Consider the following 19,580-nt stretch of genomic DNA (forward strand, 5'->3'; position numbering starts at 1 on the left):
GATTTCTGTACTTTATTTCATCTGTTGTGTGTCCTATAAGAAACATTAATGTTTATGTTTAAGAAACTTGTGAATTTTTTCAGTCACATAAAACAAACCATGTAAACTCAAAAGTAGGTACATTTGTAAAACAAGCGATAAAATCAATGGAAATGAAATAAAGTGGTGAAAATATCATTTAACAGCATATTTCAAATGACCTTTAGATGGCAACAGTGCGCTTTTCTGCGTCTAGTCTGCCACAAATGACATCCTCAGAAGAAAAAGGAAGCCAGACGAGCCAATCACAGCTCAGAGCTCCATATTGAATCGTTTGTTTTGGTCTTTTCAGTTTGTGCGTTTTTAGTTTATGTTCTGTATTTTTTTTATTATTATTATTTATTTATTTTTTTTACAGCTTATCTCCAAAACTAAACAGTGTTTATTAACCAGGTAATAATGAAGCTCGTGGAACTGAAAAAGCTGAAAGTGTCGGAGCTGCGGTCCAGACTGGAGGCTGCGGGTTTGAGCAGCAGAGGACTGAAGGCTGAGCTGGTCAGCAGACTGTGGTCCGCGTCCCAGGCAGGGCCAGAGGACAGCACGGAGACACAGCCCCCAAAAGACAAATCAAGGCCAGAGGACAGCACAGAGACACAGCCCCCAAAAGACAAATCAAGGCCAGAGGACAGCACAGAGACACAGCCCCCAAAAGACAAATCAAGGCCAGAGGACAGCACGGAGACACAGCCCCCAAAAGACAAATCAAGGCCAGAGGACAGCACGGAGACACAGCCCCCAAAAGACAAATCAAGGCCAGAGGACAGCACGGAGACACAGCCCCCAAAAGACAAATCAAGGCCAGAGGACAGCACAGAGACACAGCCCCCAAAAGACAAATCAAGGCCAGAGGACAGCACAGAGACACAGCCGCCAAAAGACAACTCAACGAGGCCAGAGGCGCCGATGGAGAACCTGGAGCCCCTCACTGTGTCCTCCGGTGGGTTCAGTGACGTTTCGACACAGACTGACTTTGACCAACCCGAGGAGGTGGAGAAGGAGAGGAGACCTCTGTCATCTGAAGAGGTCGGTAGAGGAAGAGCTTTTTATGAGTTCAAAGAGGAGATCCGCTACAAAAGGTACAGTGGTGTCAAACTGGTGCCCCGAGAGCCGCATAAGGTCCAAAAATCAGTCATTTATGGAGTGCTTGATATTTTCCCAAAGCTCTATTATACCCCTTAACATCAGAGACTGAAACATTTCCATGTTCCGTGCTTCATGCAAACCAGGGAAATTTTTTTTTTTTGCATTCGAAACTCACCAGCTGAGAATGACGTTCTTATCCTGATGCCTGAGCTGTTTAGCAGAATTCCAAATTACTTTATCTTAAATGGGTTAGGATTAGGATGAGGGTTAGGGTTTTGTTTTTCTGACATTCATAAAAAATTTTGAATTTTGAACAAGGTTTGGCATGGTGCCAGTGATGAACCAGGATATTGTGTCATCATGTCATGGTCATGTTTTAATGTTGGTAGGATTTTTGGATTTTGGTAATCCCTTGCATCTTCATGCAGCCCATACCATTGTTGTACATGCCGTGGTAACAATTAAAGTTTTCTGGGAAGCATCGACGTGCTAAAGTTATACTATAGGTGTACTAGGGCTATCCATAGTAACTTTACGCCCCGCCCTAATGAGATGCTCACGACTCTTCAGGTTGCACAGACCATTAGAACAAATTACTGAAGATGCACAAGCGAGATTATAGAGATTTACACTACAAGGGGTGGCCGCATTTCTAAATCTGCAAACTAGGACTGCAATTAATGATTATTTTCATGATCGATTAATCCATTGGTTATTTTCTCAATTAATTGATTAGTTCTTTGGTTCATAATATGTTAGAAAATGGTGAAAAATGTGTACTATTGTTTTCCACAACACCATGGAACTGCCTTGGATCCTGAATGGTAATTCCCCAGGCAGACAACTGATTGATCCCCACATCTTAAAAGTATAAAAGTAACCATTTTTCTGGCACATCCAGGTGAAGCATAGGCATTGCCTTGATTATCTGCAAACATTGACGTCCTCATCACTCAGGTCAGGCACTTATGTGCTGACTCATTCAAACAGAAATTCATCACATGGTTAAAAGGTCAGATCCGATGCTCCCTCACAATGCAAGTGGTACCCCTCATCTTAGGCTCCTTAAGTAACCACTCATTTGATATAAAGTCCTTCCAGCAGTACCCAAGGATCCTCTGAAGAGACCTGGTACCAGAGGCATCCAGTTGTCACCTTTGCTCAGTTGTTAACATCCAAATCTCACAGCATTTAATAAGGTAAGAAGCACCAGGATCCTAAAAACTTGTCCCTTTGTTCTCCTACAAAGACATTGGCATCACAAACACCTCTGTCCAGTGACCTCATTACTCAGTCAGCGTTTCACTGGCATTTCTCGATCTCAAAGGCTGAGGACCTAGAGACATGAATGTCACTGCCGAGACAAATGATTGTCTCTACAAATTTCATCAATTTTTACATGCAAGTAGAAATACCAGTTACCAAAGCCACAGTCCACCAACCAAAGGTCACAGTTTGCGAACATATATGACCATTTTGCTGTTTAGTTTGTTTTTATAAATCACACCGTATACGTTGAAATTATCACGGGCATCATTTAGGTCCTACTATGTGTGCACGCGATGGCCAATGTATCTTTGCCTTAATCCAGGACAATCACAACTCCAGACACTCTGATTCCTCACTCAGCTTCTGAAGTGCTGTAACCCAGTATCCATTTATTCCACAGTGTTTACAGCATCATCCACAAACTCAAGGTCAATAAAACTTTCCTTGCCAACAAAGCACCTTAGTCACCGGTTTCCACAAACTTACCCAACGCCCAGTCCATGCAAGCATTGAACAGTGTAGGATCCAGAATACATCTCTGATGAACACCAGTTTTCACTAGGAAAGTGTCTCTGCCTCCACTTCAGCACTCAGTGTCTGGCTGGCTATATGACTCAAAATGACTAAATTACCAAGAAAGTTGTCAGTTTCATAGTTGATTACATCGATGTATTCAGCTCAACTGCATTCTGGATACTCAAATAGCTGGATGGAGACACACAAGCAGTTAGGTGACTCTGCCTACATTTAAAGGTCTCTGCTTGGGCCAGAAGTGAGCTGATGTGCAGCGCTGCTGTCATCTACAACGTCCTTAACATTGACCTTAAAGCTTGACCCCTGACAAAGCTGTCTGACAGTATACAATCATGAATGATCTGAAGCACTGTTTTATTGGGCCCTAGGTTGACAAAATTAAATTATTAGATTGTATTAGGTTCAACTTTATTGTCATTGTGCAGAGTACAGGTACAGGACCAATGAAATGCAGTTAAAATCTAACCAGAACTGCAAAAAAAAAAAACTGCATTAAATTGAGTAATACTTACAGTTATGAGTGAGGTAAACAAATATGAGATGGATAATATACAGATGGGCATGTACAGTGATGCTAGATGACTACAGTGACATACAAATATCAGTATATACAATAGTGTATGAATAGGAGTGCAGATGATTACAGGATAAATAAAGTGCGTGTGTGTGTGTGTGTGTGTATACACAACAAAAATATAAACGCAACACTTTTGGTTTTGCTCCCATTTTGTATGAGATGAACTCAAAGATCTAAAACTTTTTCTACATACACAATATCACCATTTCCCTCAAATATTGTTCACAAACCAGTCTAAATCTGTGATAGTGAGCACTTCTCCTTTGCTGAGATAATCCATCCCACCTCACAGGTGTGCCATATCAGGATGCTGATTACACACCATGCTTAGTGCACAGGTGTGCCTTAGACTGTCCACAATAAAAGGCCACTCTGAAAGGTGCAGTTTTATCACACAGCACAATGCCACAGATGTCACAAGATTTGAGGGAGTGTGCAATTGGCATGCTGACAGCAGGAATGTCAACCAGAGCTGTTGCTCGTGTATTGAATGTTCATTTCTCTACCATAAGCCGTCTCCAAAGGCGTTTCAGAGAATTTAGCAGTACATCCAACCAGCCTCACAACCGCAGACCACGTGTAACCACACCAGCCCAGGACCTCCACATCCAGCATGTTCACCTCCAAGATCGTCTGAGACCAGCCACTCGGACAGCTGCTGAAACAATCGGTTTGCATAACCAAAGAATTTCTGCACAAACTGTCAGAAACCGTCTCAGGGAAGCTCATCTGCATGCTCGTCGTCCTCATCGGGGTCTCGACCTGACTCCAGTTCGTCGGCGTAACCGACTTGAGTGGGCAAATGCTCACATTCGCTGGCGTTTGGCACGTTGGAGAGGTGTTCTCTTCACGGATGAATCCTGGTTCACACTGTCCAGGGCAGATGGCAGACAGCATGTGTGGCATTGTGTGGGTGAGCGGTTTTCTGATGTCAATGTTGTGGATCGAGTGGCCCATGGTGGCGGTGGGGTTATGGTATGGGCAGGCGTCTGTTATGGACGAAGAACACAGGTGCATTTTATTGATGGCATTTTGAATGCACAGAGATACTGTGACGAGATCCTGAGGCCCATTGTTGTGCCATACATCCAAGAACATCACCTCATGTTGCAGCAGGATAATACACGGCCCCATGTTGCAAGGATCTGTACACAATTCTTGGAAGCTGAAAATGTCCCAGTTCTTGCATGACCGGCATACTCACCGGGCATGTCACCCATTGGGCATGTTTGGGATGCTCTGGACCGGCGTATACGACAGCGTGTACCAGTTCCTGCCAATATCCAGAAACTTCGCACAGCCATTGAAGAGGAGTGGACCAACATTCCACAGGCCACAATTGACAACCTGATCAACTCTATGCGAAGGAGATGTGTTGCACTGCATGAGGCAAATGGTGGTCACACCAGATACTGACTGGTATCCCCCCCAATAAAACAGATCTGCACCTTTCAGAGTGGCCTTTTATTGTGGGCAGTCTAAGGCACACCTGTGCACTAATCATGGTGTCTAATCAGCATCTTGATATGGCACACCTGTGAGGTGGGATGGATTATCTCAGCAAAGGAGAAGTGCTCACTATCACAGATTTAGACTGGTTTGTGAACAATATTTGAGGGAAATGGTGATATTGTGTATGTAGAAAAAGTTTTAGATCTTTGAGTTCATCTCATACAAAATGGGAGCAAAACCAAAAGTGTTGCGTTTATATTTTTGTTGAGTATATATATATATATATATATATATATATATATATATATATGAGGTATAAAATGAGGTGGGCTTCATAGATAATTGGCAAAGCTTCTGGGGAAAACCTGGTCTTGTTAGGAGAGACGGCAGCCATCCCACTTTGGATGGAGCAGCTCTCATTTCTAGAAATCTGGCCAATTTTCTTAAATCCTCCAAACCGTGACTATCCAGGGTTGGGACCAGGAAGCAGAGTTGTAGTCTTACACACCTCTCTGCAGCTTCTCTCCCCCTGCCATCCCCTCATTACCCCATCCCCGTAGAGACGGTGCCTGCTCCCAGACTACCAATAACCAGCAAAAATCTATTTAAGCATAAAAATTCAAAAAGAAAAAATAATATAGCACCTTCAACTGCACCACAGACTAAAACAGTTAAATGTGGTCTATTAAACATTAGGTCTCTCTCTTCTAAGTCCCTGTTGGTAAATGATATAATAATTGATCAACATATTGATTTATTCTGCCTAACAGAAACCTGGTTACAGCAGGATGAATATGTTAGTTTAAATGAGTCAACACCCTCGAGTCACACTAACTGTCAGAATGCTCGTAGCACGGGCCGGGGTGGAGGATTAGCAGCAATCTTCCATTCCAGCTTATTAATTAATCCAAAACCCAGACAGAGCTTTAATTCATTTGAAAGCTTGTCTCTTAGTCTTGTCCATCCAAATTGGAAGTCCCAAAAACCAGTTTTATTTGTTATTATCTATCGTCCACCTGGTCGTTACTGTGAGTTTCTCTGTGAATTTTCAGACCTTTTGTCTGACTTAGTGCTTAGCTCAGATAAGATAATTATAGTGGGCGATTTTAACATCCACACAGATGCTGAGAATGACAGCCTCAACACTGCATTTAATCTATTATTAGACTCTATTGGCTTTGCTCAAAAAGTAAATGAGTCCACCCACCACTTTAATCATATCTTAGATCTTGTTCTGACTTATGGTATGGAAATAGAAGACTTAACAGTATTCCCTGATAACTCCCTTCTGTCTGATCATTTCTTAATAACATTTACATTTACTCTGATGGACTACCCAGCAGTGGGGAATAAGTTTCATTACACTAGAAGTCTTTCAGAAAGCGCTGTAACTAGGTTTAAGGATATGATTCCTTCTTTATGTTCTCTAATGCCATATACCAACACAGTGCAGAGTAGCTACCTAAACTCTGTAAGGGAGATAGAGTATCTCGTCAATAGTTTTACATCCTCATTGAAGACAACTTTGGATGCTGTAGCTCCTCTGAAAAAGAGAGCTTTAAATCAGAAGTGTCTGACTCCGTGGTATAACTCACAAACTCGTAGCTTAAAGCAGATAACCCGTAAGTTGGAGAGGAAATGGCGTCTCACTAATTTAGAAGATCTTCACTTAGCCTGGAAAAAGAGTCTGTTGCTCTATAAAAAAGCCCTTCGTAAAGCTAGGACATCTTTCTACTCATCACTAATTGAAGAAAATAAGAACAACCCCAGGTTTCTTTTCCGCACTGTAGCCAGGCTGACAAAGAGTCAGAGCTCTATTGAGCTGAGTATTCCATTAACTTTAACTAGTAATGACTTCATGACTTTCTTTGCTAACAAAATTTTAACTATTAGAGAAAAAATTACTCATAACCATCCCAAAGACGTATCGTTATCTTTGGCTGCTTTCAGTGATGCCGGTATTTGGTTAGACTCTTTCTCTCCGATTGTTCTGTCTGAGTTATTCTCATTAGTTACTTCATCCAAACCATCAACATGTTTATTAGACCCCATTCCTACCAGGCTGCTCAAGGAAGCCCTACCATTATTTAATGCTTCGATCTTAAATATGATCAATCTATCTTTGTTAGTTGGCTATGTACCACAGGCTTTTAAGGTGGCAGTAATTAAACCATTACTTAAAAAGCCATCACTTGACCCAGCTATCTTAGCTAATTATAGGCCAATCTCCAACCTTCCTTTTCTCTCAAAAATTCTTGAAAGGGTAGTTGTAAAACAGCTAACTGATGATCTGCAGAGGAATGGTCTATTTGAAGAGTTTCAGTCAGGTTTTAGAATTCATCATAGTACAGAAACAGCATTAGTGAAGGTTACAAATGATCTTCTTATGGCCTCGGACAGTGGACTCATCTCTGTGCTTGTTCTGTTAGATCTCAGTGCTGCTTTTGATACTGTTGACCATAAAATTTTATTACAGAGATTAGAGCATGCCATAGGTATTAAAGGCACTGCGCTGCGGTGGTTTGAATCATATTTGTCTAATAGATTACAATTTGTTCATGTAAATGGGGAATCTTCTTCACAGACTAAAGTTAATTATGGAGTTCCACAAGGTTCTGTGCTAGGACCAATTTTATTCACTTTATACATGCTTCCCTTAGGCAGTATTATTAGACGGTATTGCTTAAATTTTCATTGTTACGCAGATGATACCCAGCTTTATCTATCCATGAAGCCAGAGGACACACACCAATTAGCTAAACTGCAGGATTGTCTTACAGACATAAAGACATGGATGACCTCTAATTTCCTGCTTTTAAACTCAGATAAAACTGAAGTTATTGTACTTGGCCCCACAAATCTTAGAAACATGGTGTCTAACCAGATCCTTACTCTGGATGGCATTACCCTGACCTCTAGTAATACTGTGAGAAATCTTGGAGTCATTTTTGATCAGGATATGTCATTCAAAGTGCATATTAAACAAATATGTAGGACTGCTTTTTTGCATTTACGCAATATCTCTAAAATCAGAAAGGTCTTGTCTCAGAGTGATGCTGAAAAACTAATTCATGCATTTATTTCCTCTAGGCTGGACTATTGTAATTCATTATTATCAGGTTGTCCTAAAAGTTCCCTAAAAAGCCTTCAGTTAATTCAAAATGCTGCAGCTAGAGTACTGACGGGGACTAGAAGGAGAGAGCATATCTCACCCATATTGGCCTCTCTTCATTGGCTTCCTGTTAATTCTAGAATAGAATTTAAAATTCTTCTTCTTACTTATAAGGTTTTGAATAATCAGGTCCCATCTTATCTTAGGGACCTCGTAGTACCATATTACCCCAATAGAGCGCTTCGCTCTCAGACTGCAGGCTTACTTGTAGTTCCTAGGGTTTGTAAGAGTAGAATGGGAGGCAGAGCCTTCAGCTTTCAGGCTCCTCTCCTGTGGAACCAGCTCCCAATTCAGATCAGGGAGACAGACACCCTCTCTACTTTTAAGATTAGGCTTAAAACTTTCCTTTTTGCTAAAGCTTATAGTTAGGGCTGGATCAGGTGACCCTGAACCATCCCTTAGTTATGCTGCTATAGACGTAGACTGCTGGGGGGTTCCCATGATGCACTGTTTCTTTTTCTTTTTGCTCTGTATGCACCACTCTGCATTTAATCATTAGTGATCGATCTCTGCTCCCCTCCACAGCATGTCTTTTTCCTGGTTCTCTCCCTCAGCCCCAACCAGTCCCAGCAGAAGACTGCCCCTCCCTGAGCCTGGTTCTGCTGGAGGTTTCTTCCTGTTAAAAGGGAGTTTTTCCTTCCCACTGTAGCCAAGTGCTTGCTCACAGGGGGTCGTTTTGACCGTTGGGGTTTTACATAATTATTGTATGGCCTTGCCTTACAATATAAAGCGCCTTGGGGCAACTGTTTGTTGTGATTTGGCGCTATATAAAAAAAAAATTGATTGATTGATTGATTGATATATATATATATATATATATATATATATATATATATATATATATATATATATATATATATATATATATATATATATATATATATATATATATATATATATATATATATATATATATATATATATATATATATTGCACATGATTTGTGTAAACTTGTTTAAGGTGTAAAGCAGTAACAGATGCTGTGCAAAGGTACATATACTGTGATACTGTAATAAAAGTGTGGTAAGCAGTGTGAGGTAAAGTGCATGTGCTAGACAGGAGGTTGAGTTTTATTCAGCAGTGAAACAGCCTCTGGGAAGAAGCTGTTCCTAAGCCTGCATTTGCAGGTGCACAGGTACCTGTATCTCCTGCCAAATTATCTTAAATAAAGACCCAGAATTCCCTTTTTGATCCTCACAGATTTTACTCTTCATGAGAACTGGTATAAAACTGTGTATGACCTTTTTTTTTTTTCTGTCAACAAGGGCTAAATTACCACAGCCCCCACCAGAGGGAGCGGAAGTAGAGAAGGAAGATGATGATAAAGTCAGAATAGATCCATGTGAGTCCCTTTAAAACATGTACAGTAAAACAAGCATCAAACTTGTTTACTTAGTTTGAATTTAATTAGTTTTGGCAGTTGTTCCATCCAGTGAGGGAATCTGTCTGTGCCTCATGGTGAATGTTAAAATCATAATAGCTGTGCTTTAGGGTTGAGAGGTTGCTGATTAATCCTTGTCCTTGTGTAATCACAGATTGTAGTCACCTCCACTTTGAAGTGGGCCCTGATGGTACCTCTGGCCAGCCGCGGTTCTGGGACCGCTTCCCTTTGCTGTGGTCAGGTTGCAGGCTCACCCATGGGGTGCTGCAGGGCAGGGTGGGCTTTGAGGTGAGACTCGAAAAGAAGTTGTTGATGACACAGCTGGAGGGAAAATCTGAGGACCACAGCACGGAGCCCTACGGTTTGAGAGTAGGCTGGTCACTGGCTGACACGTCTCTCCTGCTGGGTAAACATGACCTTTATTTAATGTTTCTCAGAGGAGGCAAGGAAAATCAATTTATGTAAACACAAGAAACGTTTCTGGAAGTTTTTGTTGTTTGGTGTCTCTTTTTTCCTTTCTGAAGCTTTCTGTCTGTCTGTTACCAGGTGCAGATGAATTCTCTTATGCTTATGTAGAATGTGGTAAAAAAGTGTCAGGTGGAAGAGAGGATGATTTTGGAGAACCCTTCTCAGAGGGGGACATCATTGGCTGTTATGCTGTGAGTAATCCCTCTTTGTGGTATTTTTTAGTTCCTCATCCTCTTCAATGTGCTCTTTTGATCTTGACAGTTTCACTTACATCAAAATGTTATGGTTTCTCTCATATTAATTGTGTTTTTGTGTCTCTGTGTGCACACCCAGTCTTTCTCTGTAGATGGCACAGTTGAGCTCTCTTTCCGCACAAATGGCCATTTCATGGGTGTGGCGTTTGTCTTAGATTCCTCAGTGCTGCAGGGTCGTGCTCTGTTCCCTCACGCCTTCTGTAGGAGTTGTTCAATCAGGTTCCTCCTGGACCCCACAGCTCCTCCATGGTACCCCAGCCCGCCAGGGTTTACACCACTGGCAGCACTCCCCAGTAAGGAGAGGCTGCGTGCAACATTGGCCCCTTCCTCCAAATTACAGTGTGAGGTGAGAGATGGGAACCTCACATGTAGGTCTGTGAGATCTCCTCGGAAATGCATAAAACTGTTTTTAATCCTTATCTTTTCATAAAAACAAATTTTTCATGTAAAATATTTATTTATATAAGAATTATGTTGCTTAGTTTTTTACACAAAAATATCACGAAGAGAATGCAGTCGTGGTTTGCCGCAGAACTTTCTGGATTCTAAGACCAAGGCTTCTATATCTGTTCCTGTGTCTTGTCCTGTTTGCACTTTGCGGGGGGGGGGGGGGGGGGGGGGGGGTTGATCCTCACAGTACACAAGCAGAGTGCAGAGTTTACAAACATATTTTTAAACTTTTCTTTCAAAGTCTGCGTGTCTTTGTGAGTGTCCTTGCTGTGGTTAAACTACAAGCACAGCTGCAGACCCACAACGCATTAACAGCAAACATTAATGCTTCCCCCACCCCAAATACCTAATACACCTAAAATTTCTTTCTGAGTACAGCATGATGTTCCTGCTCAGAGACTGCAAATCAGAAGCATACGCAGATGGAACGGTCCACTTTTGAAGACATTTTTCATACTACTAATTATTATCATAATAGTAGTAATAATGTTAATGACTAAAATGTTTAAATCAGTATTAATATGCACCTGAGTTTTACTGTAGTTCTGGACTAAGTTTAATTGATGAGCCACATAAAGATAAGTTTAGTTTTCTGCATAACTAAAGTGGGATGTGAAGCAATATCTTTTAATGTCTAAGTTTGGCATTACTGGGTCTGTTTGGGGTTCTAGCTTTAAAATCAGGTTAGTTGGATGAGGGAAGCCAAAAATATGAAACTGATTACAGCTCTTTTGTTGAATAACTTTATCAAACAAACATGTAGGTTGTGACATCAATTTGGGCTACAGGCAAACAAAAAGTGAAAACATACAAACACACATTAAGCAGAACAACTAAACTGGAGTGGATCAGGGTGAGAAAATAGTCATCAAAAAACCTCCAGAATGCATCCCTGGACATCAAAACCCAAAACTCCTGCCAGTAAAAGTACACTTTTGCCCAAAAAAAAAAACAGACCCCGATCCACCCACCACCACCACCCTCCCATTTCAGATCCTGGCTACAGGCCTGAGATTTTCATTAGTACTGAATGACTGTCACATGATAGTGCAGTTGACCAAGCACATAAATACAGTATAGTATAAATACAGTAGGCTGACAGTTTTGATTGCTCAGTTTGACTTTTTACTCCTTGAATATCAATTTTTATAGCTTTTTTTTTTTTACCTTGTCTTGTTCACGAGTTGTGAAATGTGTTTGATTAAACACTTTTTTTCTGTTGAAATCATGCATGCAGTTTGTACGCTAAAATGCAGGAAATGCAAGGAAAAAAGACCTACGTTTGAACAAATTTTGCCACTCACACCCCTGCACACGGAAAGGTTTATGAACACAAGGCTTAATGTTGTGATTTGACAGACAGCTCGGCCTCATTATCGATCCCCATCATTGTCTCTTCATGACGCAGTTTTTCCAGCATAACCTCTGGGTATTTGGTACCATGTGCACTACATCAGTGTTAATGGTTTTCATTTTTCTAGGTGGTGTTGATGGTAGGTTTTCCTGGTTGTGGAAAGAGCCACTGGGCCAAGGCGTACATGGAGCAGCAGCAGGAGAAACACTTCAAGCTTTTGGGCACAGAGGAGCTGCTCAGATGCATGATGGTCAGTCAAATCTGAAGCCTTCTCTCTCACAGTACATGCTGCAACTTCAACATGTCCTTAACCTGTGCGGCTGTTTCTCTAGAGCGGAGGACAGATGGACACCAGGCTTCAGCAGGCCACTCAGTGTCTCAGTAATTTGATCAAGCTGGCTGCTGATAAACCAGGCAACTATATCCTGGACCAGGTAATCCGTCACAGCGTATACCAACTCAAATATATAAATATCAAAATCGTATACCAACTAAAGTGACATTTTTATCTTATAAAACTGATTAACAGACTTTCAGGAAAGTTTTCATCCTGTTGTTTATCTGTGTTCCATCCCTGTGTTTTCAGTGTAACATCTTGTTCTCAGCGCGGCGTTACAAACTTCACCTGTTTGCGGGCTTCAGACGGAGGGTGGTAGTGGTTTTCCCCTCAGCAGATGAATGGAAGAAGCGGCTGTCCCAGCACCAGGAGCGAGACGAGAAGAAAATCCCAGAGACTGCGCTGCTTAAACTACAAGGTCTGATTGGTGCAGATATTATAGGAAATATGCAGTCTAACCGAAGAGTATTTCTGGATACTTGATATGAAACAGTGTTTCAGCTGTATTTATACAGGGGCACTGAGAGCATTGCTCTATTTTCCAGGCACGGACTGTTCACACTGATGCCTAATCCACACATACACTGTACGGTTATTTTGGAAAAAACAGATTTGCTATGCGTTTTGGCATTTCATCCACACACACAGTCTGTTTTAGGTCAGTGAAACTGGAGCCTTTTTGATTTTGGAAAACACTAGTTTCAGTGTTTACATGTAGACAAAGAAAACAAAGGTTTTGTCTTTTTTTCCAGGCTTCCAATAGAACAACATGGCAAGACAGTAATGCTGCATTCACATGTTGACTGTAGAAAACTGTCATGTAGAATCACTGTCATCTGTAGCGGCAGACTGTGACTTGAGGTGCAGTCATTTTCTTGTTAACGACATGGACAAAAATCTTCTTCACTGAAAGATACAATAGCTTTGTATTAGAATAGGAATCGTTGGCTCTGATGGTAGCTTAAAGTTAACTTTTTGTGAGGTTATAGATGAATTTCTGTCTACAGTATCATTGTTCACGTTTACATGATTAAAGCGGCATTAGGGTTTATCGCCACCTGTTGTTTTGGCATGTTCTTGACAGAGCTTTCCAGTGTGTTCTGCTTGTTCATATAGACTGGAAGCTGACTGTGGGGATTTAGTGCCTTGCTCTTCTTGATAATCAGGGTGGGACAAATGATGTTCTTTCACACCCAGGCTTATCATGCAGGTTGGAGCATTGAACAGACTACCCTCTGGTTCATCTATCAAACAACCAGAACTTGCTTTTCTTCTAACCTGGGTTGAACACAGGTATAACACTGGGTCAATAATAAGAACATTAAAGCAACACTATTCAAGCATCACTTTCTAGGTTCCCCTACAGGTTATTGTTTGCTTTGTAGTTGCTCCTGTTTTCATTCAAGGTCACCACAGCAAATCCAATACAAATCTGCATTGGGATTTGGCACACGTTTTACACCAAATGCCCTTCTAGGTCCCCTTACAAGTGCAAAGCATAAATATTCTTTTTAACCACTGTCGTAAATACTCGTTACAGTTTGAGCCTCCCCATAGACAGCAGTACAGGTGCATTTGTTGGGAAGTTGACAGAGAAACAATAGCAACCTTTGAAGCCAAAGAAGCATTAGAGCTGTGTAACAAGATTTTACAAAAATGACAGGTTTTTTTTTAATCTGATGTGATCAGAGTTGAACCCAGTGTCTCCACCTTGATGAACCCTCACCCAGTGACTGCTGGGATAGGGTCCAGCCCCTGTGACCCTTAATTTGAATAATCTGGCAATGAAAATTAATGAATGAACAAATCAGATGAAAATGAAAATCAAATAAATGCTAGCTAACATAGCAAGATAGTAAACCACACAAGAGCACTAATAAGTACCAGTGTCCAAGCATGATATGTAGCAAATTTACTAGCATGAACTAAAATTATTTACCAACTAAACTGCTATAGAAATTAGTTTGCCTGGCTAATGATCATAAACCCATAAGTCAACAACTTTACCAACACAGTCTGACACCAAACAGGTCCAGTAGCACAAGATGTAGCCTATAAACAAAAGCTATGATTTAAAGCTCCAACAGTAACAAGACCAGCTGGTCAACAATTGTCTCTCATACTTTGAAGAAGAAGAAACTTTATTTATATAGCACCTTTCACAGATAAAAATTACAAAGTGCTTCACAAAAGGTAAACAAAATACACTTTGGTCATAATTTTGTCTTTTTTTAGCTTTTGCCAAAGAGTAAAAGCCAGTCCAGCAGTGACTTGTTTTCTCTTCTTCATTTCCTTTGATAGTGTCCTCTTTAGAGTAGAAAGAACTTTATTGATCCCTTGGGAAGACTCCCTCAGGGAAATTGAGGTTCCGGCAGCATTGTATAGCAGCACACAGGGCAAGTAGCACAGAGTATCAAAAGTGAAAGTAAAAACAATGTGCAAATAGAAATATAAATGCACAAATGTAAATGTCAGAAATACTGTTCACTACTGGTTTACTGGCCATTACTGTTCCTCTCCTTCCCATCCTCTGTCTTCTTGTTACTCCTCCTCCCCCTGGGTGAGGAGTTGTACAGTCTGATGGCTTGAGGTACAAAGGAGTTTTTCAGTCTGTTGGTTCTGCACTTGGGAAGGAGCATTCTGTGGCTGAAGAGGCTCCATGGTTGCTGATGACGGTGTGCAGAGGGTGACTGGCATGGTTCATAATGTCCAGCAGTTTGTCCAGTGTTCTCCTCTCTGCCACCATCACCAGAGAGTCCAGGTCCATGCCAACCTCTTTGGATTCTTTGCTGGCTCTGCCATGATAATGTCCATACTGAGAATACTGGGATAGTTTTGTTTTATAGTTAGCTGCTGGTTGAACTCCAGCTGTGTAAAATCTGTGATCTGTTGTGTGAAATACATCATAAAGCATCTTGTACAATTTGCAGTACTTGGGTTAAAGTGTTATATTTAATGTTCTGTTGTACTACAGTTTCCACGTCCCAACAGCCAGCCAGGGGCTGTGAGCATGGACCGGGCCGCCGGGCCACCCGCCCTCGACCGCCACCCAATCCTCTCTGCACCCGACCCCCATGGCCCCCTCTGCAGGTGGTGAACCCACAGGAGGGCGGGCCCACGTTGCTCCTTCGGGCTGAGCCCGGCCGGGCCCCAGGCCTGGCTCCAGGGTGGGACCCCGGCTCCGCCATACCGGGCGACGTCTCGATCCTTGATCTTTCACTGGTCATGGAGGTTAATCTCCCATGAACCCTCGAGCACCCGAGGGTTCATGGGAGTTCGCCCAACCAGTCCACATGTGTTTTGTGGATCTGGAGAAGGCGTTCGACCGTGTCCCTCAGGGCACCCTGTGGGGAGTGCTCCGGGAGTACGGGGTCCGGGGTCCTTTGCTAAGGGCTATCCGGTCCCTGTATGACCGCAGCAGGAGCTTGGTTCGCATTGCCGGTAGTAAGTCAAACCTGTTTCCAGTGCATGTTGGCCTCCGCCAGGGCTGCCCTTTGTCACCGGTTCTGTTCATTATTTTTATGGACAGAATTTCTAGGCGCAGCCAGGGTGTAGAGGGGGTCTGGTTTGGGAACCAAAGAATCTCGTCTCTGCTGTTTGCGGACGATGTGGTTCTGTTGGCTTCGTCAAATCAGGACCTTCAGCATGCACTGGGGCGGTTTGCAGCCGAATATGAGGCGTCCGGGATGAAAATCAGCACCTCCAAATCCGAGGCCGTGGTTCTTGACCGGAAAAAGGTGCTTTGCCCTCTTCAGATCGGTGGAGTGTCCTTGCCTCAAGTGGAGGAGTTTAAGTATCTCGGGGTCTTGTTCACGAGTGAGGGACAGATGGAGCGTGAGATCGATAGACGGATCAGTGCAGCGTCTGCAGTGATGCGGTCGCTGTATCGGACCGTCGTGGTGAAGAGAGAGCTGAGTAGGGGGGCAAAGCTCTCGATTTACTGATCGATCTACGTTCCGATCCTCACCTATGGTCATGAGATTTGGCTCATGACTGTAAGAACGAGATCACGGGTACAAGCGGCCGAGATGAGTTTCCTCCGCAGGCTGGCTGGGCGCTCCCTTAGAGATAGGGTGAGGAGCTCGGTCACTCGGGAGGAGCTCGGAGTCGAGCCACTTCTCCTCCACATCGAAAGGAGTCAGTTGAGGTGGCTCGGGCATCTTTTCCGGATGCCCCCTGGACGCCTCGCTGGAGAGGTGTTCCGGGCACGTCCCATTGGGAGGAGGCCCGGGGAAGACCCAGGACACGCTGGAAGGATTACATCTCTCGGCTGGCTTGGGAACGCCTTGGGGTTCCCCCGGAGGAGCTGGGGGAGGTGTGTGTGAATCGGGAGGTCTGGGCGGCTTTGCTTGAGCTGCTGCCCCCGCGACCCGACTCCGGATAAAGCAGAAGAAAATGGATGGATGGATGGATGGATGGATGTACTACAGTTACAGAGTCCAATACCAGGTGTTTCTGGGGTGCTGTGGTCATGACACAGATGTCTTTCTACCTGTTATAAGTTGGGTACCATCAAAATTATTTTGAAGCCATTCTTAAGGTTTTGAAAAACCACCATATTGATGCTTTAAGATAGAACAGTATACAAATAATGAATGTTTATGAGTTCAATGGTACGAATATTTCATGAGGTGAAAAATGGAATGTTCCATCTTTCACCGCATTAAATATTTGTTCCATTGAAAGAATGTAAAAACATTCATTATTTGTTTTATATAACAGCTAAAACAGATCTTTGTTATTTGATATTTTATTAATTTATAAACAACAGAAAAGGGACTTACATTTTGGCGTTCCACTGGTGCTTAACAGTCAAACACGAACTTTAAATTGCAGTCCAAAATTGTGACGATGTAGTCCGTGATGCCGTCCACTGACTTCGCGTACTTTCATCCCAAAAAGGAGACTTTGTGTAATTCCTCAGTCCAGTGAAAAATCACATCAGGAATTTGTACAGCTTTTCATCCTAACAGCTCTTCATGCTTCCAGATGGCCTACAGCATAGTGGATTTTTTTTCTTTGTATTAGAAGAATTAGCAGCGTCAATTAGCTCCTTCAAATCGTCGTCCGCCAGCAAAGCACACTCCGCTATGTTTAGCTAAACACCACCCCCGGTAGTGTGAGCATGCACAGTGGTCAGGGCGTGCAATAGCACATTTCATATAGCACCAGATTTGCACACTTAAAACAACTATTGCATAGTCAATGAAACACAATGGCAGATGATATGAATAATCCATGTCACGTGACATACAACCCACCAAATGACAAGGATCCACCCAGCTGTTATATAATAAGTTGTAATTTACTGGTTCTGAAATACGTTTAACAATTCACTGAAGACTGCATATTGTTAAAGTAGGCATACAGAGAAAACAAACTTTTTTTTTAAAGTAATTACCACGACCAAGAAGGTTCAGTAATTACCTTTATTACATGGCTGTGATGCTACGCGCGCTCTGACTGACTGATTTCTGGTCTGATATTTTCCCATATCAGACCGGTTACCATGATAATCAGTCCAGAACATGTATCACATTCGTTGCAAACCAGAAAGCTAAAAACACGATTAGAAAAACCAAGTCAGACATCAACATACTCCATAAATACACAGATTGAAAGTTTACCAGCTAACGAACGGACCAAGCAAGTTCTTCATGGAGGTGACGCAAACAGGTCTGACTGTAAGCCCAAAACCATCACCATAGGTTTGTGTGTTTATTTATATATATAATAGCCATATAATAAACATATTATTAACCTCGCTTGCTCGGTTAATAATCCTTTAGTATTTGTATATTTGTCTGTTAGCAGGATTACTCAAAAAAATTTCAGGTCTTCACACAATCTGGTGGAATGATCATGTTTATTCTTGTGTTGTTCACTGAGCCAAATGTGAATTTTTCACTTTCTTTTACATTTCATTGTTCATTTTAATCAGTTGTTCAAAACATTTTCATGAGACATGGCAGAATAGTGAATTTTATGTCAAAGAAGAGCCAAAAAAAATTGTTTTGATCTTGATTCAGATTCTGGGTTGTTTTTATTGTTTTGTTTTGTTTTTCTTGCTTGCTTTTAAAAGCAATATTGTGAATTTTGATCAGTGTCTCAGAAAGTAATACATTTGTCTTGATGAAAGTGTTAATGAATATGCAATAATAACAATCCTGTAATGTTATTAGTTCTAAATTCCAGGATTGCTTGGACTTCTAGATGTTTAAACGTGAATGTGTGGGTTAGGGTTAGAAACAGATCGCTGGCATATAATACCATCGTCTCATACGAGTGGCTCCAGACTGACTCGGAACACCTGGTCAGTCGATCTGAATGATACATTTGCTTTTAATAATTTGGTGTGTCTTCTTTCTTCAGTGAGCTGCAGTCTTCCAGAGCAGCAGAGCGACCTGCTGGAGGAGCTGCAGTACGTTGAGCTGCCTCAGGATCAGGCTCAGGTTCTTCTGCAGGAGTACAGAGAGGAGGCACGCAGACTGCTTCCCCCCACCCAAAAACAGGAGAAGAAACCTCGCCTTCATAAGAAGAGACCCCATCCTCATGGTCCTCTTCCCTCTCGTAAGAACCACTGGAATGAGCTCTATGTCCAGCAGAAGAAATGATGATACAGTAATGTGGAAGGCTTGATCTCCACAATATGGAGCGCCTTGGGGCAACTGTTTGTTGTGATTTGGCGCTATATAAGAAAAAAGTTGATTGATTGATTGATCTTTAAGATGAGCGATGATGTGAATTATGGTGTTTATAGGATGGAAAGACACGAGGCTCAATTTGCAGTCATGGAGCCAACAGCCAGGATACGTGAGTCATGTTAAGATTTCTCCGCAAGTCGGATTAGCAGAGCAAGCTCACAACTTGTGTCTTTTGTATTTCAGTGGAACGTGGCTTATCCAGATCAGAGTTACTACTACAGCAGCGAGTACGAGGGCTACTGCTGAACAAACCTCCAGAGTGCAGAACAGGAACCACTGAACAGACAAGGACAATAATTCTACTGTTGTCCCTTGTTACAGAGAGCTCACCCCATGGGCTAGTATACGGAGAACTGTTGTATCTGTGCATATCTTGTTCCACCATTCTCTCACAACCAGCTGCTACATTTATAATTTAGATTTTTTTTTTAAATACATTATTTGCTGTTTTTCCCCCAGATGGATTGTACATATTAAATCACTTTTGTGATTTAACTGTGACAGT

The 19,580-nt window shown here is 42.1% G+C and overlaps 1 protein-coding gene across 2 annotated transcripts; it reads left to right on the forward strand.

Annotated features, from left to right (window-relative positions):
* The first annotated feature begins 362 nt into the window (after positions 1-362).
* On the forward strand, positions 363-19,496 carry si:ch211-107m4.1 (heterogeneous nuclear ribonucleoprotein U-like protein 2). 2 transcript variants are annotated; one of them, XM_034181465.1, is made up of 11 exons: positions 368-1,115; positions 9,393-9,469; positions 9,663-9,914; positions 10,055-10,167; positions 10,310-10,576; positions 12,162-12,284; positions 12,367-12,468; positions 12,621-12,789; positions 18,744-18,941; positions 19,132-19,184; positions 19,259-19,496. In XM_034181465.1, exons 1-11 carry the CDS (start codon positions 439-441, stop codon positions 19,319-19,321), a joined length of 2,094 nt encoding a protein of 697 aa, XP_034037356.1. In that variant the 5' UTR covers positions 368-438; the 3' UTR covers positions 19,322-19,496. The 2 variants fall into 2 exon arrangements, with proteins under 2 accessions (XP_034037355.1, XP_034037356.1); XM_034181464.1 differs by having other exon boundaries at positions 363-1,115; positions 19,132-19,496.
* The last annotated feature ends 84 nt before the right edge of the window (positions 19,497-19,580 follow it).

The sequence above is a fragment of the Thalassophryne amazonica genome, chromosome 11, assembly GCF_902500255.1.
Source record: "Thalassophryne amazonica chromosome 11, fThaAma1.1, whole genome shotgun sequence".
NCBI lineage: Eukaryota > Metazoa > Chordata > Actinopteri > Batrachoidiformes > Batrachoididae > Thalassophryne > Thalassophryne amazonica.